Raw genomic sequence first — 25,519 nt, 5'->3', positions numbered from 1 at the left:
GCTTGGTGTCATCGATGTGCGGTTGGATGTTCTGCATTTTTCCACTGAAGAAGGGGTTAAAGACATTGCAATTTTCTGTAAAGTGAGGAATATGTGGGTACAGAGGTTTGATGCAGTGCTTGATTGTCTTGAACAGTGTCTGTTTCTGTTGGCAACATCATTGATGGTGTTGGTATAATGCTTTACTTTGTCTAATGTGATAAGCTATGTGTTGGGCAGAGAAACTTCAGTATCAAGGAGTTCTAAGGAATTCTGGTTTTTCTACATTTTCTCTCCTGTCTGCAGATGGATTGTTTATTTGTCAGCAAGATCAACGGCGAATCAAATATTTTGGTCTTCTCTTCCGTATTTATCTTGGTTTTTAACTACAACGAGGAATAGGGAGACAGGAGTTTCCAAAGTGGTCGATTCAGTGGTACGGGCTGCTTGCATTGGACAGGTACATCATTTTTTCACTTTTTGCTCTCATCCATTATTAGGCACAGCTATTCACTTGTTCTGACAGGGTCACTAAATACAGACACCACACCAAAGCACTTCCACATAGGCAACATTGCACTCGCACACTACAATTAGAGAGCATTACGTGCCTTGCGGAATGTGACCAGGTCATGAGGAAAGTTAGAACGTGTCTTTATTGTTAGGATCATAATGAAATCATTAACACACACAAAAACTCACAGTTTTAAACTCTGCTTTTACGTCAAGCATCTCCAACCTTTTCTGTAATAAGGCTACGTATGATCAATGAAAAGTGTACCGAGCTACGAATAGTATTAATGTTCTAATAGTGACCATATAAGACAAGATTACATTAGTAGCCAAACCATTCAAATGTTCTAGCCATGATCACCTCATTTCATCAGGAAGGCTAGCCAGCAGTGATGTAAAAAAAAAAAAAAATGAAAAGAAAAAAAGAAAAGGCTTTGTAGGTCTGGAAGACCTTTGCATAGGTTATACATTAAAGCTATAGCTTGAATGTCCCTGGTAACAAGGAATTTTATTAGTAAGCATTAAATAATTTGGAAATTCAACCATTTTTCTTCAAATACCAGCTAATGAGTTCTGAAAATGCACACATTTTCGTCTTGAATACACAATTTTCTGGGCTGGGCTGAACACAGGAGAGCTACTTAAAGGGAGCAGGAGAATAACCAGTAGCCAGTAAGCTACTTGTTGGAGAAGCCTGTCTTAGGTGCTTTCAACTTGCATTTACCAGACACCAATAATAAAGTATTCACCAATTGAGTAAACTAATTAGTAAAAACTGATATTTTGCAATTAGTTCAAGAACCCACCCACAAAGCAGGCTGTAATTAAGACCCTGTTTTTGCCTGAACAGACAATTAACAATATCAAAATTAATGCATCCTCTATTATGGTCTGCTCATTGTCTTATTTCTAAAAACCATCTTCATCACCCTGGAAAAAAAGCCCAAAAATCCTCCGAAAATTATTTTAAAATTGAAACCAAATTTCTATGGACAAATTTAAAAATGTTGGTTATCCTAATGGCATCCATATCATGCCTGCATAAGATCATTCAACCTTTAAAATTTGTATTTCTAAAATATTAGATAAAATTGTCCCAGGCTTTATAAAGTATTTTTCCAAAACTTTCTGCTATGCACCTTGATTGACCGACTCGCTCCATAATTTGAAATGGCCTACAAAGGTAGCCAAAAGATGATTGCGAAGAATTATTACCCTATTCTCTGAAACAAGAATATGGTGCAACTGAAATAGTTCTAATGCACCCATTAAACAAGAGTGTACTACTTCCTATTCAGCAAAATTACTTCAATCAGAAAATAAACAGAAATAAATATTCACAACTTTGGAGGCGTGTTCTGATCGATCACAATGCCTCCTTTCCAAGATTGTTATCAGATTGCTTTTTTTCCAAAAGAAATACTCAATTTAATAAGAAATGCAAAATCCCTCAATTGTACTTCTGTTCTGACTCCTGAAAATTTCCAAAACTGAATCAGTAACTAACAACTGCAATCAATTTACATCTATTTCAGAGAGCAAAATGCATTTGACTATACTAAAATGTACATATGGGTCTCCTTTAGACTACTTCCAATTAAGCATTTTCCCAGAGTAGCATCAAATATTCCATAACTCTTATACAAGATGATCAATTCATCATTGACACAGGGCTTAGGCCTCCTGGAGCTTAAGAAATGAATGGTCAGCCTTTGATGTAGAAATACAATTTCGAAGCCTTCTTTCGAGGTAATTACAGGCCCATCACCTTATTGCCAGATGTTGCCAAAATGTATAGAACTTCATATTGCCATACACCTCAATTCACAAGATATCCTTGACAATGCCCAACGACATTTTCACGCAGGTTAATGCACACAATCGGCATTAATAGCAGACATTGATAACCTCTGTATGCCTGCAGATGAGGACGATGTCAACAGTCTCATAATATAAGACCTCTTGGTAGCATTCAGCGCAATGGAAAATAACCTACTTTTAAAAAGGCTGTTTGATATCAGCATTACTGGACAGCTACTGAACGGTTTCCTCTTTTTTGGAAAATTGTTCTCAAAGAGTTAACTTTGGCAACTTTATCTCCAAGATCTTTTTGGTTACCTGTAGGGAACTCTGGGATTAGCATTTTCTCTTGACCGTTTTAATATTTATGTTCAATTTCTTTCTAGGCAGATTTATTCTTTTGATCTGCAATTACTATTCTGAATCAATGCCTCCATAAAGGAAGCCATCGCTTAGTGGGTTTCAAGTGCTGAATGTCCACAAATTGAGATCAATTATAGAGAGATGATTTTCAATCTGGACCAACTGTGTCTCGCCTGCTGAACTTGAACCTATACCCACCACATTAAAACTGGCAAATGACTAGTTAACTAACTGTTCAGTAAATGCTGGAAGCTTTCTAATGTGTACAGTAATGGAGGGCAGTGTGTATTAGGTTAAGCAAGCAGCATACAGGGACTTGTCAAATAAAATTTCCACACCTGTTTGAAGTACACTTGCCTAATAGGGAGCACCAGCATTATTCTCAAACTAATATTGGCAAGTTATTTTTTTTTTACAAACTTTATTGCAGGTTCAGGCAGCGGCATTGTGTTCCTTATATTTTTATGGCATATTTTGCTAAACAAATTCTAACATTAACCATAAAACCAAGTTGCCAAGGCAGACATGGTGGCTTTGCTAATGCTTCTTTTAATATGCTGAGCACATGTGCTAGTCTATACCCTGAGCAAATTGTACTTAAGCTACAGAAGCAGACTATGAAAAAATACATACACTTCATGGTTGTAGGCTATTCGTTGTGCATTAACTGCTACTCAGTTTGTCTAGGGCCATGCATTATGTGTGGATCTAGAAAGAGCTTATGGATTTAAGTGAAATGTTGGTGAACCAGTGGCTTATTCAATGACCGATTTATTTCCACTATTTGGCACTTTTAACACTGCATTTCACCTAGTTGGATGAAAAAAAGAAGAAGAAATTATTTTGTACTATTGCTCACCAGGCTTGTGATCTCCACTGTTTAACAACACTAGACATTTATGGATAGCTCGAGGGTTTGTATACTTCAGAAAATTATTACTAGGCGTGTACAAATCCACCAGTTTACTGTGAAAGGCATCCTCATGTGAATTTTTTTATGTGAGAATCTATTTTGCACTAACACAAGAGCACAACACACACATTGCCAGAACCAACAATCTTTAGTGTTCTACTTGTCTGCATTGTTCCCACACTCCCATGTTAATAATTTTGCCTCATACAGCAACATACACAACAGGCAATTAAACATCAAAGAAGACAACATGAATTATGTTCATTACAAAAGACATAATGCAATAAATCGTAAAAGTATAGTTCTCAGTTCCCTAAATGATTAATCCTGTACTTGGCAATTCAAGATATCGATTAAATGTCATTGCTATAATCTTCAGTAGTTGTTAGCTATCAAGGGAAAAGTCAGATGTCAACTCTAATATATCAGAGATGAGAAAGTTGTTTAAGTGAGTGAACAAATAACTTATAAGCAGATGAGTGGGTGAGTGGAAAACTTCACAGATACATGTGTAAATGAATGGGTAGATGAGTAGTCGAGTTTGTGAGTCAATGGGTTGACTAAGCTTCTGAGAGTCCTAAAGAGTGGGGTGAATGAATGAGTGAAAGGGTAGTGAATGGACGAGAAGTGACATGATCTGCACAAAAAAGAAAAGGTTTTATATGGGCAGAATAGGTAATCATATACCTCAGAAATATAATTTATTATAAGGTGCATTCATGTGCCCAAATGTATCATCATATACCATGTCATATTGTGGCCTGAATATGAAATCATGGCCCTAATGTGCCATATGTTCCGAAAAGCACCCGCGCGTATGCATAAATTGTATAATCATGTATCCAAGGGTCCAGTCATAAATCCCTAACTGTACCTTCATATGCCAATAAATATTCTAGCCTGCAACCCAGTTATGCATACCATCAACTGAAATAGTGGCATTTGAGGTAACTTTAAAGATGCTGTGTAGATGATCTCACTGGTGGTGTCAAGGTATCAAGTATGTCATTGATTTAAGAGTACTTGACTTTCAGGCCATCATTTTTGTTACATAGTTAAAATCTCTTTACAGCTTTTCCAATGAGTATATTAACCCATATTACCTACAAATGGTAGGAAAGAACTGTGATCATATTTAATGAAATAATACCTTGGTGAGGTGCTGTATTTCCCTGCACCCAATATAAAGCTAGGATAAAGACACCGGTTAATGCAAGTTGTGCATTTCCAGAACTTTCACTGATATTTGGCTCTTAATTTTTAACACCATGGATCACCGCCTAGCCCAAGGCTATAACGATCTCTTCCACAAGTCATTCATAAACCCTAGCAAGCCAGTGCACTACTGACAACTTTGCTTTTTGGACACAGGATGACCACACATCAGAATGCATGAGGTGGAGCACTTCCAGGTGTAACCTAGAAAAGCGAGTTACATGATGTGGAGCAAGGCAGTTTCTTCTGGGTAGTTGATTACAGGGGAGCAGAGATAATACATTTGCCAATGTAGCTCTTATAAAAAGGCAAGTACTTTATTAAATGGTATGTTCTCCAAGAAAACTCACCAAAATTCTCGGGAAAGATGGAAATCAATCTATTTTCATAAATGCATGCTCGTCTCCCGAAAACATCCTTTTCTTAACCTCGGTTTGGCTAAAACATTGGTCTCCAACCATTTCTGTAGTAAGGGCCACTTATGTTCAAAGAAAGGCATCCTGAGCTACTACTATTATTAGTGTTGTAACAGCGACCACATCAGACAGATTACAGTAGTGGCCACCATATACTAGCCGTGATCACCTCGGTGCATCAGGCATGGTTGCCAGCATTAGTGTAAAACACGCTTCGTCAATTTGGAATGTCTCTGCATCTGTAATGCATAACAGCCATAGTTGCAATACCCCAGACACCAAGGTAATAATAGCATTAGCAATAAACGCCACACGATTTATCCCTCAAATATCAGCTTTTGAACATTGCTTTATGAGTTCTGAAAATACTCGAGTTGTCTGAAATACAAAGTCTAAATTTTGGTTTACATATAAATTCAGAGAAGCAGAAGCTTCTAATTTCTCAGGCTTGGCTGCACACTGGAGAGCCACTTCTAAGAAGCTGGAGAGCTATCAGTAGCTCACAAGCTACTGTTGAAGAAGCCTGGGCTAAAACCTGTACAGATAATGCAATGCACTGAAGGTCTTTAGGAGTAATAAGGACATTTATCACTAGAAGATTGGATTCTATTAAAGGCTGCCTCACTGCTTGACAGGTGTCCAATGCCAAGAGTTTCAAACATTAACTAGACATCAGCAACAATATGAGAATGCTGTTGAAATAGTTTAGTTTTGTCTATTGAATCAGTATTAAGTTTTATATTTATCAATAATTATTTACTTTCTGTTTGGAGAAGAGTTATGAACTGAAAGCATTATATGTTCTGCCAACCTCCATTGCACCCTCACAGGATACCAATGTTAGAAAAATATAAATGGAACAGACTTTCCGGTACAGAATATTTCCCAAAAAATAAAATCAATAAAATCAGAAACTCTGTAACAAAGTATTTCCGCGCTGCGGATCATGCCACTGTCGTTAGTGATCCGTTGCTTAGCAACATCCAAGATGTAGTCTCGAACCAGCGATTTGGCAATTAGGAGTAAAATACAAATACAGTTGACGTCTAGATTTTCCCACAATCTTTTCATATGCTTATTCACAGCAGCAGTATGCCGTCTTCGGATTTTAATTATGAGCATACTAGTTGAAAATGGACTTTCCAACATCTTTCCCACTTACTGTAAAATGCAGTCATGGTTTCTGTTTTCATGATATTCAGTAATGCAGCATTGGATATATAGTAACAATGGTGCTACGCATACACTGGAATCATGACTGTTTCAATGCACAGCATTTAAAACGGATTTTGGTAATAATGGTCAGTAACCCTCCCATAACAACTGAAATAATGCACGTGCCTTTTCAGATGTTACTAGCAGCCATACTGCATCACATCACAGATGCTGGATCGGTTTCTAATTGGCTGTGCTGATGCCAGTGCAGATCACCATGGTAGCCCTAATATAGTAAAGCAGAAATGGAATATATAGGCCACTGTCCGCATGTAAAGTGGCGGCAATGATGTCACATATGACACGGCCAGCCAAGCAAGGAAGTTCTTGAGGTGGTAAGATTCTTTCACCCGAGATAATTATGAAATAACAGGGCCATGTGGTGCATTTTGTAGCAAGAGATTCACATATATGTACTAAAGGTGTAGATGTTCCAAAGAGGCAGAAATACAATATTTAAATAATTGTGCTGTACCAGGCAAATGGCAATTTTTCTGTTACTATGGGTTTGGGACGTACTTTACTTGAATAAACTTTGCAAAGAATGGCAGTAAAACAATAGAATTTTCTACATAATTTCAGTAAAATTGGCTAAAAAGCTGTCGGTATTTAGGTTGCTATAATGATTTGAATATACAATGCCACGCAGCCTATTACATTTTAAATGTATACTGCATCTTCTTTAATTAGTTTCCATACTGCCTCTTCAAAAAAGGATTGTCGGATATAGATTATGCCTTTAAATCATATCAGAAAAGCCATGTTGGGAAAATGAAGTGTTATAGAAATTGTTGTGTTGCAGGTCGTAAAATGGAAGAGGTAAGATCAAGACTAGGGGTTTATATGGCATGCTAATCCTCAATTACATAGAGTTTACATGATCATAAACTGGACATGTTATGTCAGTCTCCTAGTCAGGCATCAGTTCGCAGCAAAGAAAATCATCATAGAAAGCTGTATCTATGTGGGTGATGAAGTAACTCCACACAAGTCATAAAGTAAGAGCCATACCACTAAGTACTAGGCCTGGGCGAAATTTAAATTGCACTGGTATAATTTGTGTAATTTGCTCAATTTTCAGTAAGGCTTGTTATGTGAAATTCCTACATTATCATTATGCGCCATTTGGGGTAAATATTTACAACAATGCAAGAATCATGGTAAAAATGCTCCACAAACGCATAGGAATAGAGCACGAGTGGCTGATGTTTATGGTGATATTATTTTGCACTTTTTTCTGTGCGAAATGTGTCTTTACATCAAACATTTCGCACAGGGATGAATTTCACACAAAATTTTAAACACAAAATGATGGGTTTGCATTTCACGAAAATACTCATAATTTCACATAATTTTGCCAAGATTTCACGTAATTAGATAAAAGCAAATCGGACACATTTTGTACACCCCTAGCATATACCCTCTTATACAACGGAAGCAATGTGTTTTAATATTTTGGTGTTAATTATTCCTCAAGTATCAGTTTTAAATATATTTCGGAAATATTTTTCTTTTCTCTGAAAATCAATCTGCAAGTTTCTGAAAACTCAGACATTTCACAATGTAATACAAAAAAAAAATCTATGTTGCACAATTAACCCGAAGTCCAACTAATAGACACTTCAAGTTATTATGAACAGTATTTTTGTGTTGCAATGCTAGTAAATATAAGTTTGGCGCCGAAACAAAAGCTATAAATGTTCGACAAGCACAAATATACACTACGGTCACGCAGAGAGATTCTACCTTATGCTCCTTTTTATCATCATAAGCATTATTTGCCATGGATGTGCAATATACGTAAAAGATTTTTATCACCACTGTGCCCGGTTTATGTGAAAAATGGGGCACAAGTTAAGAATCAACACCATTGTGCCAGTACCACCACCACTATGCAACGAGCAGCCCCAATTATGTCCGGAACACTGGCAATATGTCAAGGTGAATTTTATGCTAGGGACAAGCAGAATATCAATAAATCCCACAATATCTCAAGGATGAACCTACATTATGCCAGGCATAGCAGGAAGTTTATCAAAAATGCCCACAATATATGTTCCAGAAATAGCCAGACTATGTGGAAACGTGTAATATTTTCATTAGCATAAGCAACAGCCATTTTGGCTGTGGTGTCCGTTTCGTTTCCTTCGTAATTCTTTTGTCCTCTGCTGTTAGCCTTTTCACTCTGCTTGTGCCATCTATTTTAGTTGACCTCCTGACATGGTTAAGCAATGTACGTGCTGGGGGTTTGTAGCTGCCAGTGCACCTGGTCTTAGATGTTGACTGTTTACTGCTGCCATAAGCATTCCTGCTCCCCCTCCCTATTTGCTGATCACGTAGTCATCTATCTGCCCTTGTTTGCTGATAGCTATTTCTAAACTTCTTCTTTCCATTTCTGTCCACATGCTTACATTGCAACAAAAATGTATAAAAGGACGATGGTGTGTGAATCCAGTCTACTTCCTTTTGCAGCACTCAAGAGTGTTGCTTGGATGCGGTCCCAATCATAAGTGACTAATAAACTTGATTTATTTTACTTCAACTCCAGTGCCGATCTCTAATTTGTTGGTCTGCGGACACATGGACGAGAGAGTGACCCTGCACCAGTGTACCCCTAAAAAGGTACATTTCCACAACTATTGCCAGAGATTTCAAAAATAGGACAAGATAACAACTATAATACAAGAGAGACTAACAGAATGTTGTCAAGAATGCCCACTATATGTCAAGAGCAAGTCTCTCACAGATCAAGGATAGCCAGAATGTTACCAAAAACTGCCACAATGTGTCAATGACTCCTCTCTCATGCCATCGATAGCCAGGACATAATGAATGGCTACTATATGTGAAGGTAGGGCCACTACCAAGTCAGCATGTCAAGTATAGACAGAATGTTGCCAAGAGTATCCAGAATGTCCAATAATAGACCCAGGTGAATGCACCCTAACAACAAATGCATACATATATAAATGCACCCATCAACATCCCATTAACCATTGAATAACCAACTGAAAACATGTACGAACATACACATGTTTACATGTAGAAAGGATTGAAAAGAGGGAGGATGGAGTGTTCATTGCTTTTAGAAACACACTTAAATGCAACACCTTCCAGGAGGAGGATCCTCGGCTTCATCATTTCACCCTCTGCCCAATGCTCTTTCGCAGGAGTTTGGTTAAATCATCCCCCAGGGTATACAGGAGACTCCATTAACACCATCACTCTAGCACTGGACTACAATACCCTCCACTACGCTGATTTCACAGTTTTGGGTGATTTTAATATTCACTTTGATAACTCTCCGATAATGCTCCAGGGAAACTGACTGAGGTATTAGCTGAGGTCAACCTTTCCACTACTCTAATAGCGCCTACTCACATAGCGGGCCGTACTATTGATGACATTTTCTCCAATATAAGACTTGAACTAGACAGGCCCAAAGATGTTCCATGGTCTGACCATTTCGACATACCCTTCTCCTGGGCCTGGTCTCGCCCCCGAAACTTGAGTAAATTAGGTTCTAATACTAGAAATCGTGCATGGAATAAAGTTGAAATCCCCTATTGAAGGAATCCCTTGCAGCTACCAAACCCATTTTAATATGGGATCTCTCATCTGCATCAGTAACTAATCAGACTCCAAGAAGGAAATCTTCAGCCCCTTAGTTCACCAGTAATTTAATGGAGGAGAGAAAGTGCTCTAAACTGCTATAATGTGCCTGGAGGAAACACTACAATGTGTCTGAAAAATACATTATAAAACTGTACTTAGCACCTATCACACAAACCTAAAGGTAGCACGCTGCACCTTCTACACCAATGTGATTAATAAAGCAAATAATGATGCAAACGATTTTTTTAATTGCATCTGACTTTACAGATCCCAAAAACACTGCACCCCCTATTGATGATAGTACTGTCCAATGCTTCTAGTTAAGCACTTTCTTTGAAGCCAAGATTCAGAAAATCCAGAACAAACTTGTGGAAATACAGCTTGAAGAGCCATTAAATATTATACACCATTCAATGCCACAGGCCCAGGACAAACTCAGTTCTCACCCCCAACACTTTCAGGTGACCGATCTTCTCTCTAAAAGTAAACCGCTCGCCCCTGGATCAGATTCCCCCTCAAATCATGAGCCTTTTAAGGGATACCCACCTTCCATACACTCTGGGATGGTGCCCAGTTCCTGGAAAAAGGCAAATGTCATCCCCTTCCTAAAAAACCCAATGTGGATCCTAATATTCTATCAAATGTTAGACCTTTTGCGCTGCCCCCAGAGGCCTCTAAGCTTATTGAAAAATTAGTTAACTCTCAATATATGCAATTCCTAGACACTAATCATCTCTCACACCCCTCGCAATCAGGCTTTAGGGCTCTCCATAGCACAGAGTCCGCTCTGATGGAAATTACAGATTCCATCAAGTTTACAATAGACCCCAGCCAAAAAACTGAAATATGGTGTGCCTCAGTGATCAGCCCTGCGTCCCACACTTTAATATATATATATATATGGCGGCATAGCACACGAATAAAATAAAACGAATTGGGAACAATCAAGTGGAGTCCGTCCCCTTCTTGATCGATGGTAAAGATGATCGCGTGTAAGAATGGTTTGCTGCGGTATATATATATATATATATATATTCCACCAATTGCCACTTACTGCCGAACACCATAGAACGGGTGCCTCCCTTGTGGCAGTGGACACGCCACGCATTTATTAAACACCAAAATCCCAAATACTGAAACGATCTCCCTTTGGCCATTAGACGCAACCCTGACAAAAAATCCTTCTGCAAACAACTGAAAACACACCTGTTCAAAGATTAAACTGGTCATCCTCCTGATCTGCCTTTGCCTAGTACCTGGACACTCCAATAGTAGCCTTGCGCTTTACAAATCCATACATTCATTCACACACATGCAGGTTCTTCATCACCCCATCAAAACTTTCCTGCTGGCAGGGCTCTTCACTTATGATTAGGAGCAGCAGTAGAGAGAAGTTAAAGCTTTCATGATTAATTGCTTTGCTCATTCGATTCTGGGACGTATCTCCTGCCAGCTAGCAGTGAACGGAGGATGAAAGGGGGACGTTGCCTTAGCGAGGGGCTTTTCCTTTCACTGCTCTTCTCTCAGGTAAATGGGGATTCTCTTGCAGACAGTATATAAGGGTAGCACAGTAGCTTAATCACAACCCTTACATGCAGTGCCCATGTTAAAAGTATTGGGATTTATTAACTAGGTTGATAGACCATAAATTGAATTAATAATTCCATCAGAGGCAGCTGGGCAGATGTGGGACGCCCCACTGTGATGGGCTAACCATCATGTTTACTGGACCACACTAGGACCTTCATGAGACTATACTGGAACCAGGAGATGACAAGGCCTGCTAAAGTGTTCCAAAAGGAACGTGTACACGCCTGTCACTGTATCAGTAGCCACAAAATGCTGAGTTCAGCCGTGGGACAACCTTTTTACTTACTAGACCAGGACTAGTATGAGATGGACTCGCAAGGCAAAGATTCGGATGGAAATATTAAATCCACAAAGCAATGAAGAGGCAGATTTTAGCACAAGCTAGTAGATGAATAGCTGGACATAAAATGTAACAATATTCAAGGCTGCTATAGATTATATTTAGTGGTAATTCTACAACAAAATTATGTGTGTATCAAATGTGTCACACTCCTTTTAACCCTCAATCCCATCATTGGAAATGATGTTGCTCAAACTATGACCTCAATGGAGGCCCATTGTAATTTTCTTTTAAACAATCCTTACCGAATAATCGAGGCTGCTGTCAGCTAAAAAAACATAGCAACAGCTGACTTTAATTTTTATATGATCGCTGGCCAGACTCATTATCAAACAGAATGGAAGAAGCAGCACTGGGACCAATGGCAAACCATAAACGAGACCCTTGCTCATAGCTCAGAGTTCAAGCGCACAGATCTTTTGAGAGAAGACTTAAGGCATCTGATACAGATACTGCTGGATGTCTCTCAAAGTGATCGTGTTTAAGCTGTATTTTTTTTGTTTTTCAATTGCCCATGGAAGACATTATGAAATCACCCAAAACCTAGAGACAACGTAGAATTGACGGCATTACAGAAAAGACTTAAAGAGCAGACTAATGACTCTATTGGACTGTGACTGCTGATAACATCTGTGCATTAATGTACTGGCATGTGCACTAGAGGCATGCAGACCTGTAATTAGCAGATGCTAACATGAAGATTTAGTGGCCCTTCTAGCTAATAATGTGCAATCTGAAGTACTATAGATCCTTTCTTCAGCTCCATAAGAGAGCATGGGCCACACCCAAACTGCGGTGACAATTCACAATAGTGAGTAGAGCTCCCTCAGCCCCAAGATGGGGGCCTTTCACAGAATATACTGATGTCAAAATGAAAAGTATAGTATAATAGGAATGCTGAGGTACATATGTGTTTATGGAAAGAAATTCTCCATAAAAACAATTGGTTTCTTATTTACCAAGGCATGTTCTTATGAGGTGCAGGATAAACTGTCTGGTTTTGGGACATGAAGACACCCCCACGGAGATATATTATGCAGACATTTAAGGAACTCACATACCCAATAAGAATACTAATTCTAAATATTTCCAAGTGGGAAGGCAAGAAGTGAGGGCATTAAAAAGGTGGTACATGAACACAGCTACTGAGAGAAAAAGGTAGCAGACGTGAACTTCTGTGGTCTCGATTTATGGCAAAGTGCCACCCTTTGAAAAATAGTGAAGGTCTAGGGAGTGGAGGATGGGTGAAAGGGGCAATGGGGTGAAAGACGGAATGAGTGCATGATTCATGGTTTGATGTTACATTGTTTATTGTAGTTGAAAATCAATGAGAATCTAGTAAAATTTAGAGAGCCTATTTTATGTGCTTAGAACCCCCATGTCCAAAAATTGGTAACTGTGAAATTGCCTGTTTACTAATAATATGCTAGTGGACTAAAGCATGACTTGAAAGGGTGAAGCAGGGGAGATATGGAATTACTTGACTGGGAAGGCACACAGGTTCAGGACTTTAGAGATGAAGGAATGAAGGAAGCATTTTGCAGATTAATTTGAACTCCATAGGAGCTAGTGTCAGTAGGCAGGTCTTCAAGATACAAAAATGTCTTTTATAGTGGCTGTACCTCAGAGACTACAAAAAATGAGGAATAGTTGAAAGTGTTCAAGATGTTTTGGCCTGGCTTACACTATGTCTAGTTCAACAGAAGATTTTGCTGAGATTTCACTGGTCTTAATGTAAACATATTAAACTGCAGCAGATTGGTGTAGTTGTTGGTGGTGTGGTAAAGAGGGCCATCGTGTTTTACTGGTGGATTGAACAATGGCAATGGTCTTCTGAGAGGGCACCCCTTTCAGTAGCAACAATGTCATGAAATAGAAATTGTCTGTAGAGAAGAAAATAATTCTAAATAGCTTACCAGCTACATTGAGTTAGGGATGTCAGAAAAGGTCCCAGGTCTTACAAAGCCAGAAGATACGTACAGAAGTAATGCCCAAGAACTGGAAGAAGAAATCAAAAATAAATATTCGACTGTGTGGGCAGGGTCTGATGAATCTAGAAGGATTGGACAGATAGTTCACAAATACGGGTCTTACTTTTTGATATGGAAGTGTGAAAATGTTTTGAAATGATTAAGAAGACGTAAAGTATTTAAAAATTATTTTTGGGTAGTGCTCTGTAGTTACTGAAAGCACTTTAGAAAAATCCTAAATAAATACATATATGCATTTTGATTAGGGTAATGTTACTTTTGGAGTTGGAAACATATATATTTTTCATCTATTTTATTTCTTTTGATGATTTTCTTGGTTTTTTATCATTCTGCTAATCTGTTATTGATTTATTGCATATGCTGTTTAATTATTAATAAAAGTATATTGCCCCAGCGCACCTTTAAATTATGTACAAAGCCGCTTAGATCTTTATCTGCTCACACACAAGTTGAAACTCAAGACATTTTTTTTAAAACACAACATAAAATTGCCACAAAGACATCAGAAATGACAATTTGGAGTAATCTCTCTGTAGCTAACATTGATCTTATGAGAGAACATAGAGATCTTGAATTAGAAACCACTGAGAGGGGGGGGGAGGGAAACATCTTAGAGGTTGAAATTATATCGGATCAGAATTTACTATGCAGGGAGAGGTTGGTGACTCCATTCAAACCTAAGTCTAAAGTCAATCCAATTATGCCATACAACAACATAGATGACTTCAGTGACAGTGTAGTCCTAGAGCTCAAGAAAATATGAGAACAACAAATCCGTAAAGATAAATACAATATGCCTTGGAACTTGAAGTTCAATAGAGTAATAAACAAATGGTCTCATAGTGACAAATATGTTATTTGTGGTTCTTATAAGGGTAGTAATATAGTCATCTGGCCCAAAGAAATTAATTTACAAGAAGCATACACTCAATTAAATGATTAAAACTGATATTGTTAGATTTTGAGAAAAGATTTTGAAAATCTGAAGGACAAATTTTATAGTGATCTTTAAGGGTGGAGAGAAGCCGTTTTACACAGCTTTGATGAGAACAATTTTTTGCAAAACGTACACCCACAATTGCCCAATTGCCCACACTGTATCTTCTGCCTAAAATACACAAAGATAAGGAATGTCCTCCTGGTAGATCGATTATTTCGGCTATTGGTAGCTTATTGGAAAATGTCTCCAAATTTGTAAACTATTTTTTACAACCTTGTGTGTGAGACCTACCCTCTTACATTAGGGAAAGTACTAATTTTTGTAAAAAAAAAAAAATGATGTTCATTAGGAACTTGATTATTTGATGGTATGCCTAGACTTCAGCTCCCTCTACACCTACACTAGCAATAGTCACACTGACAGGATGAATGCAGTACAACACTTTTTGAAAACTAGACCAATACACTTCTTCAAACACAATGAAATGTTGTTGAGTATGATTGAATGGTGTTTAAAAAGTAACATATTTCTTTTTAATAATGATTTGGTTCAGCAACTACAAGGAACTGCAATGGGCACATGCTTCGTCCCCAGTTATGCAAATTTGCATATGGGCTGGTGGGAGGAACATGTGCTCCGCAATACAGGAATGAATGATTGGTCATTCAACCTCATCATATGGCTTAGTTATATTGATGACCTCTATGTACTATGGAAAAGTGACCATAGGTCTGTTACTGCATTTGTCACTGAGATTAACAACAATGACTTAAATCTATCTTTCACTAGTCGTGTAAGTGACAAAAGTAGTGATTTTTTAGATGGAAGACTAGAGGTAGTAGACTGCACTATTGCATCAAGAATATAGAGAAAAGAAACCTCTGGCAATGCAACAAGTTCACATCTGGTTGCTCTTAAGCAAAGCATACCATATGGTGAACTATTAAGAGGAAAGAGAATTTGCAGTACACAGAATCTTTTCATACAGACAGAAGATGAGATGGTAAATAGATTGAGCAAAAGAAGATATAGCGAATTAGACCCAAGACAAGCTAAACAAAAGGTGTCCACGAAACTAGGATAGATCTGTTTTTTTTTTTAACTGATTAAAAAAAAAAATTTAAAAAAAGAAGATTTGAGGAAGGCAGACAACAGGGAAGACACCAAAATCAGGCAAAAATGTACAACAAGAGTGTAGATTTATCACGACATTCAATAAAGTACATATTAAAGTGAGACAAGCCTTACATAAACATTGCCACTTGATTCAACAGGACCCGGTGGTGAGAAAAGATTTTGAGAAAAGACCCCTGATCACCTACAGGAGATCACTGTTGATTAAGGACACTTTAGTTAGGAACCAAGTTACCAATCATAGCACTTGGCTCAGACCACAAAATGGGTTCAGGAAATGCAGCAGATGCAAAGCATGTGTACAAGGGCTAAATATTACAGAGTCCTATCCTGATTTTGGAGAAAAATTACAATAAAAAATCCCTTAACTGTAAAACTGATTTTGCGATCTATTTATTGGCATGTCCCTGTAAGAAAAGATACATTGGGAGTACTATTCTACAGGTACTCAAAAGCATCCTGCAGCATATACAGGCACTAAGGAACGTGGATGAGTCTTATCCTGTAGCAAGACATTTTCAACAACATCATGACTGTAACCCACAACATCTGACCTATAGTGTGGTTGATCAGGTATAAAAATCACCTCGGGGAGGAGCCACAGAAAAGATACTGAGGAAGCTAGAATGTAGGTACATTTTACATCGGAATACTAAGGGAGTGACAGATTTGAATGTGGATGAAGAATTGTACACATATTTATAGGAATGAGCCACTGGATCAGCCTTTGACCTCTTAGATACTGATATTGTTTTTAATTTTGCACAGTGAGAGCACGCATTAAGGAATATGTAATATGAAATATTTATGACTATTTATTAGTCAATAAGGTAAAGTTGATTTTGGTTTGTTTGCAGGCACAGTATTCGAGAAAACAATGTTTTGGGATGTGGATTTTTTAAACTGCACAAGATTGGTTTCATTTGAATGCAAAAGAGCTAAGAATTCAAAGTTTATCTAAATTTGCTTTTTTCTTATTTTTGAGTATGATGTTTGTACTAGTTACAATTCATGTTTATCAGTTGCCCAATGGGGCGTGATTGAGTTTCATAGATTATCGTTGAATAGCCTATTTGTGACACTGATCTTATGTTTATCATTTGCCCATTGGGGCGTGACTGAATTTTTGGGATAATTGTCGAATAGAGTTCTTCTGATACTGATCTCGTGTATATTTCAATTAATTTTGATCCACAAAGGATACTGGAAATGTTTATGAATTTGACACCCAACACCTAAAATGTTAGCCCCTTTGGGCAGAATGATAGAGGTTTCTTTTTACAGAGTTTATTTAGGTCTATATTTAATTTCAATTTTATGTTTGTCATTTCTTTCATTTAATTCTATACACGTCGTGCAAAAAGGTACACAGTGTATCTGTTTATAACTTAATATTTGAACCCAATGGGGAAATGTAAAAAAAAAATGTAAATAGAGCATATAAGACAAACATGTTACAAGATGGCCGTATATTAACAATGATCTGTATTATCCTTCTCCAATTTCCCTATATGCATGACGTTATATGCATAATGTTCACTATGCTTGGGCGTCGGGAGAAAAGCTTACTGGCGAAACATGTCTGATGATTTTTTAAGTGTGTCCGCTATTCTGGAATAAAATCCAACTTTAAATCAGCTACCAGGAGTGCCGTGGTACGGTGCTCAGACGGGAACAGGGAGCCTGTACGTGTTCCTCAGCAGGCTGTGTAATGCAGCCTGGTGGGAAACAAGCAAAGTGCTCAGGAACGGTTTGGTCGGCCCAAGAGGGCCGGCCAAATAGTTCATACGCACTTAGGGAGTGCAAACCACTCCTCCCCTGCTCTGGCCAGCCCCGCCCCACATTGAACAAGGCCACTGACTGCATGGAATAGGAAAAATAAAATGATAATAACAATACCTTATTGTCATTTTATTTTTCCTTTTTGCGCAGTGGGGCAACGTTCTTCTGCCTTAGCGGAGGATCCACCACTGGCGAGAGAGGTCTTCTTACGAAAGGAATTGAACTAAGAACCCCAAGGAATAGGAAGACAAAGTATGCAAATGTGTAAAGTGTAACAAACCTTTTTGTCATGGAGGAGACCTCCTTCCCTGACCAGAACCAATATCAAAACTCCAAAACTGCATCTTTTTGCCTTATATTAACAAGGCCCCTTCTCTGTACAACTGGAAAAGATACTGCTCAAGTCAATCAGCAAAAGCTCTCCTTGGAACACATTTTTGTTCTTGACTTCGTTCTTTGCCTATCTAAGCACCAAAGCAAGATGGTGAAATTGTTTATTTAATTAAAGCAGAGGCTTAGCTGAAGCACACTTGTGGCAAAAGACTCCAATTGAGTGAGTGGATGTTTCTTTCCTATAAAATAGAGGTTAAGGAGGTGGTGATGCTCTGTCCTTTACCTAATCCCAGTGATTTTGTGTTTCTGTACTGGAAGCCAGCTGACATTGTTAAGGGTTGTGGCAATGTCATGTGTTTTTACAAGTGCCACAACGAGTCTTGGTGTGTTTTACAAGAAACTGGAAATTACAAGAATACTCACACTGGTCACTTTGCACTTGTAGTGTTCCAATATTCATTTTAAGATGGGATTTATAAGGTGAATAAATGCATGTTTTACTGGCAACCTAGGATTGTTTGTCAAGTTATTTTACAGTCATTTTAAGGTCTCATTCAAAAAGTCTTTGAAATGAGTTCAATGTGTACAGTTGTGAGAATTGTTCTTGTAATTCTCAGGTTCGCATGGACATTTGGGTTGCTCTTGTTCACTTTATATGTCGGTGTGTTTTAGTGGCTGAAATTACTTAATTTGTTGTGCATACGCTCCTGTACAGAGTTCCACTAGCCACGGGTAGCAAAAAAATAGTTCTGGACAGAGGTCTTTTTTTTTTTTTTGCTTGGGTTTTTTTTTTTTTTTAAATATACTACAGAAGTAAGACATCTGATAGGTGTTCTGCAGGACCTGGCACACTAACGTGGAGAGAAAGGTCACTGATTAAGCCTAGTTTCTTAATTTGAGTAGCCCATAGTCATGCTTAATATCGATCTGGATGCTCAGTCATCAATCAATTTGTTGCAACTGCATAGAAAATAATTTTAGAGTTCTTGAAATTAATAGGATTATCTAAATGTAATTACAAAATGAAAATGGAGAAACACTATGTAGGCTGAAATCACAATTTCCGAGCTAGTAGAAAGGGCTTTGATCTCTATCATGAAGATGCGCTTTAAGTTACAGACATGCCTATGCATTCGCACATTAAGTTTGTTATGACAACATGTACCTTCAATCATTCTTTGCCAGATGTAAGAAGGCCTGGGTACTGAATTACAAAATATTGTGACTTCTCTTTTTTGAAGTAGGAGAGCTGGAAGTCTCTGAAATTCAAAAGTTATTGGATGGAGTTGAAGCTAATCTCAAATGTGTAAAATACAGAGGTCACGCCATTGGTAGTAATAAGTTTGATCTTTTGACCATTTTTTCTGCTCAATCAATTTCAGGGATATAAAGTGCAAAGAGAGGAGAGGTGCCCTACACTGTGATCATGAACAAGATCACAGAGGCAGCAGGTGACACTTAAATGTCCTTTGAGCCACCTCGATCCCTTCGCCCCAAACCTCTTGGTATTGTTACAAAACGTAGCCACGAGAAATCACAAAATGTGAAATTAAAGTATCCTTTCAGTAAGCGTAGAAATGTGAGTACATTTTGAAATTCACAAATGAAGTTAAAGGTTAGAAATGAAAGTGTTCAAGGGAGGGACATTTGGCTCAATTTTGCAATCGGTGGAATAGCCTAAATGACTCAATTGACTAATTACTGTGACTGACAATTAATGTGGGTGGGAGAATCAGTAAAGTGACCACATCTCTGCTGCTGAGCGGTTAGAAACAAAGAAAATGGCCCATCTGAAGGGTGGCTGTCTCTGGGTCATTGCAGCCATTAGCCAATCCATATTAGTTGAAATTGAGACCTCTGGCAATGCCCTATAAAGTCAGTTCTGCTAATCTGGGCTTCACCACATATCCCTTTTATTTGATATTGGGCATCCACATCGCTTATCCAAGTCTCATTTAAAATATTTGTTAAGTACTGGCTGGGCGTGCTTAGAAACAGGGACAATGTTGTTGAGAAGGGACATTTACACAAAATAGGACTTAGGGCTGAATTAGGAACTATGTTGGTAAAAACGGCATGAAGGACTGAGTGGGTAAAGACATTTCTGGCAGCCCAGTTCACCTTATTTAGAGTTTGCCATGGTAGATTGGAGTCACTGGCAGAAACACTGTTGCCCCTAGGAATTCAGCCACCTAACCTTCCAGCAAAACTCTGTCGAAGATAGCTCTCTTAATTGCCAGGTGAAGTGAGTACATCCTGGAATTATAACCGCAGCATCGGAAAAAACCCAAGTAGTTTTCACAACGGTTTTGCTAGCCATTACCTCCATTCTGTGCAGTTACTGACAAATGTATGATCTGGACCTGAATCGTTTTTAAGCTAGACATGGCTTGGTAAAGATGGACGCCAATCTTTTTCTCTCTCTGGTTAATGTCCATTGGGCACCAAGGGTGGTTGGTGGTGGGAGTAGCAATGGAAGAGCAAGTGCAGTGGGTCAAACACACAGCCAGGGCCTCTAGCCAAACCGCGGCCAAGGAGAGCCATCACTAGCAATAAATCTGAAAGGAGCAGTGAAATGTTTGACTGACACCATTCATGTTTGCTTTTCCTAAGCCTGGCAACCAAAGTACATTCTATTCAAGTATCTGACTTCAGGCACACTAATGTCCGCTATGTGATATTGAATATAACCAAACAGATTACATATTCCATGGTATGCGAGGTCATGCAGATTCATGTATATGTCTATCACATTTAATGCGACAAAATGAAATAAACAATTTCAATGAATACATCCTGAACATTATTTAATTTATATGTCATAGATATACTTTAAAAGCAGTGACCCTGTGCGAGAGACCTTCCCACCGCAGTTAATACAAAGAACATTTGAGCTTACTCCATTATACCTTGCTTAATCTCGTGGTAAGGCTGTAACATTGCAGTGTAAGCATGCACTCTGCAGCGCTCTGAAGTGAGCTCACTGTGGAAAGCGGCGCTATAAAAAGAACCACTAATATTCAGACTAACCACAGAGTAACGTGTGACTCTATATAAAAACATGAATACCTGCACAATATATTCACCAGCAGGAAGCGCGATATTACACTTATTTCACTTATTGTTGTAAAGAATGAGCCGTAGATGAATCACTGGCGCGCCGTCGCCAACATAAATGGGATATTTCACGGTGCACCCGCACATATATTGTCTAGGTTACGGACCCACCTGCTTGCCCGTGTCTTTTAGTGATTCGTGCACAATCATTTGAAGTACACACACCTTCCCATTTTGAAGTCGGTTTAATCGTACAAACAAATCAAAGGCGCACAGACCGCTGGAGGGAGGACAGACCGATGGACTCGACTTAAAAACGTATTAGCTGCAGGTGCACCGAAAGGTCACTTTACGAACCCGTCCCCAGTTTAAACTTCCAGACACACAAGCAAAGCAACAGCCCCGGTGCACTGACGTGCACGGTTGCTTGCTGGACGGGTACTTGTAAAAAGGCCGTCACACGCGCTGTATGGAACACTGTAATCTCGTTCGCTTTACCAACGAACTGTTGTCTGTAAAAATAAAAAATACATGCGGATTGCTGTACAGTGCTCCGATTACCATGGGGCCGGCGCATGCGGTACAAAGCCCTAAACAATACATAAATAAAGAAAAATGTATTTACGCGTCACCGACATTCTCTGTAACCTAAGCACCCCTCTGCCGGTGGTGACTCCGGCCGCGAGGTGACACCGAGGGAGCGATGGGCGGGCGGGGGGAGGCTCTGAAATGGTATCCCCCAGCAGGCCAATAGTTAACCTGAATGTCAACAGGCCGGCGCTAAGAACCATCACTCAGTACAGGCTGAGCCACAATAAGCCGCGTCAGAGGCCGCAGCAGGGTCCGGGGAGGCAGACGCTGCTCGGAGCCTGACGCACCTCGCCATCGAAAGGGACGTTTTGAAGCAATAAATAGAAATTAGCCCTCGGGGGGTGGTCACGTTACACCGACACGGCAAAGCACCGAGTCAAGTTACACCGATAAAAATATGCCGGTTTAAAACATTGGAGGGGGGCCGTGGACATGGCTGGAATATAGATAGTGCATCCTGAAAGGAGAGACATTGTTTCAGGGAAAGGGCTAGTGTGTGTCAAATAGAACAGCACGCGCAGTGTGTCAGAAAAGGAAATACTCAAGTAAAGAGGTACTGCGTTTTTAACTAGAAGATACAGTATCTCTAATGCAAAGAAACAACGTTGCCGGAAAGGAGATTATTTTTCAACAAAGCGACACATGTTTTTTCCACGTCCAGCCTTCGGCGTCTGCATTTGTGCTCAGACTTCCTCTCAGCGAGACTGGAGCTGAGTCCCGGCGCTGTTGCAGTCCCCGCACAGTGATCTGCACGGATTGCGAGCCGTGCACAACAAACGCACTATTATGAAGCCGAGCACCAGGACAAAGGCTGCCCGGGGTCTCCTTGCACCTCCGGCAGAGAGGAGGCACCGCTGCCTGGGGCTCCAGCGAGCACCTGCCCAGCCGGGAGCCATCCCCGGAGATGGATCTACGGCCACCTCGGGCTCCGCTTCTTTTTATGCTGGATCCCCGGGGACCACAGAGGGTGTGTTCAGGGGCCCAAGCCATACTAGGCACGAGGGTCCGCTTTCACCAGATCGCAGCCAAGCCAAGAACGGCCGCTTACCTTCTCGGCTGCTTCCCCCGGCTCAGGGGAGAGAGCTCCTTCCCCGGCGGCGCTCGCACCGTCCGTCGCCATCTTCCTGCTGTAGAGGGTCTGCGAACAGGAGAAGGGTAGAGAGGCAGGGAGAAGCACACCCCCGCCGCAGAGAGGAGGAGGAGGAGTAACCCGCTCACTGCCAGCAGCGACCCAGGCTGCACTATCCCTGACGGAACCAAGCACACGCGCGCGCGAGGAGAGTCTGAGAATAAACACAGCCAGAACCGAACTCTCGCCGGTCATAAATACACGCCGGGGCTGGGCGTCGGAAACAAACACTGCTCAGGAACAACTCTAAATGATAAGAAACACTCCGCCGGACCAGGGCTAGCCATAATCAAACACAAACCAAGGCTAACCTTACTAGAGACTTCACAAAACCAGTACCAAGCCATACTTAGTTATTACCACCCAGGACTGCCCCTGCCAGACAGCAATCATAACCTGTGCTGTACTTTCCGGAAAATGAAGACTGCAGAGAGCTAAACAGGCCAATGAATAAACTTGACGAAGCACAGAAGAAACCCTGGCTTAAAAGAGACAATGTTCAGGACCAGGCTAGCCATAGAATAAACACAGACCAAGGCTATCTTTATAGAAAATAAATTCACGCAGAACCAAGGCAATTTTTAATAATAAATGCAGCCGGACTAACCCTGCGCAGGAGCACATCTACTTGCTAATGAATGCAGCGAATACGGAACCCTTCCTGATAAAGAACAAATCCCAGAAATAAATACACTAAAGAGTAAAGGTAGCTAAGTGCCAAGACTAACCATTTGGGAAAAAAATGCAGCCCCAACCAATCAGGTTTATATTTAAAACCAGCACAAGGGTAACCCTACAGCTGAATAAACACATACACAAGACTAACACACCTAGAGAAAAAAAGCACAATGAACAAAACGAGTATTTTGTCACTAAGGAAAGCCCTGACCTAACCCTAGTAGAGAATAAACATTAGCGAGGATTAACTCTACTTCAGAATTATTGTAACCAGCACTGAAGCCTTCCTGGGAATAAACATGCCCTGGACATAGCTAGGTCAACAACAAAAGAACACAACTCAAAACAATCTTTGCTGTGATGAAGCACGTCCCAGTGATAAGGCTAACCACAAAATACATACAACCCAGGACAACACATGTTGAAGAACATCTCCGGCTCACAACTAACATCGGCAAAAATGGAAAACTCTTGATGGTCAGTAAAATGCACACTATATAGAAAATACAGGTCCTGGGAATACTGCTATTAGAGAATAAACCCAGCCATACCAAACCCCTTCCTGGTAATAAACACACCCAATAACATCTCAGAGGATAACCACATCCCAGTACCAGTGCAACCAAATACCTATTTATTTGTTCATTTAATTATATATTTCATTTATAATAAACAAAGCAAAGGACTATACAAATCAAAGACTTATCAGAGTTCAAGACATTAACTCTGAACAAGCCTATATAAAAGGGTTTGTTTATTCAATATATTTATATATTTATTGAAAGGATTTGTAAAATGTTATGCACTCATGTTTCAGTTACACCGGAGCACTGATAGTGAAGACATATATTAGAAAACAAATAGGAGCAGCTGTTAGAGTCGGTTCAGGTACAGTGAGAAATCAAGTCTGGTAATCTGGAGTCAGAACCATTGTTCTGTATGGAGTTCAGTTGAAAGCCAGCCTAAATAGTTCTGATCTCAGTTTACATTTTCAAAATAAACAAAGGGCAAAGTAAATGCCTGCCAAAGGGGGACAACTTGCACCTAATCATCTTTCTTGCAAATGAACAACACCAGATTATGTTGGCCAGGAATTAACAGAGCCCAAAATAATCCCTGACTGACAATAGATTTAGGCTGTCAAAGCCTGACAATAAATATAACATCATTGATGTAGTTTATATAAGAATAAACACAACCCTTCACTAGCTAGCCCGTCAGTGTGCACTCCTGAAACTAAACACCCTTCACTAAATCTTCAATGAATAAATAAAGCCCTGGCACTACTACTTGAGAATAAACACCACTTCGCATATTTTGCGGGATGTTCGGCACATGAACAAGGACTAATGACATTTGACTTCATAGGGGATCTCTGGACTAGAGTAGCAGAATGGATGGTAAATGCAAAAAACACCTTCTAAAAAGAATATTTGGGACAAAAATAAATATTGCTTCTACATCTTCCACAGGTGCTTGTAGCGAGGCATTTTGAATTCCCTATCCCTAAACGGGCATTAAAAATAAAGCCTGTCCCTTTAAGACATGTAACAATTAATGTCAAACACTCTCAAATTAGTGCTTAGGTCACTGCATCTGAGGTTTGCATCTGATCTTTCAGAAAAAAACAATATTTCAAAGAGAAACTAGCAGGTCATTCTTAAACTATATAATGATAGAGATCGGTTGGCGGATTGTTGTTTATCTGTTGGTCATCCGTGGTAGGGAGAACAACAACCATGAGACATTTAACACAACTGTTTCTATGGTTAGCTATAATCATAAAAATGTATCTTCTATTTGAACACCCGAACAATAGCATGGGGTCCTTTTGATGTTATCACTAGTACCTGGCCATTTTTGCAGGTTTATCCCCAAACTTTTTGCCTTTTTCCTCCTATTTTTCTTTGTTGGCCATATGATTC

At 39.5% G+C, this 25,519-nt stretch overlaps 1 protein-coding gene across 2 annotated transcripts in view; it reads right to left on the bottom strand.

The window, feature by feature from the left end:
• The window catches only part of CTTNBP2 (cortactin binding protein 2), a 636,925-nt gene extending 613,854 nt beyond the window's left edge, over positions 1-23,071 (bottom strand). Inside the window, exon 1 of one of the 2 annotated variants that reach the window (XM_085653125.1) lies at positions 22,836-23,071. In XM_085653125.1, the coding sequence (XP_085509251.1) occupies positions 22,836-22,907 (72 nt within the window). In that variant the 5' untranslated portion in view covers positions 22,908-23,071. Of the gene's footprint in view, positions 1-21,367; positions 21,422-22,835 lie in introns of those variants that run through there. The other variant, XM_085653124.1, reaches the window with a different exon arrangement.
• Positions 23,072-25,519: the final 2,448 nt, after the last annotated feature.

This window comes from Triturus cristatus, chromosome 4_1 (genome assembly GCF_964204655.1).
Source record: "Triturus cristatus chromosome 4_1, aTriCri1.1, whole genome shotgun sequence".
Lineage (NCBI taxonomy): Eukaryota > Metazoa > Chordata > Amphibia > Caudata > Salamandridae > Triturus > Triturus cristatus.
This window is presented reverse-complemented; position numbering and strand designations above follow the sequence as displayed.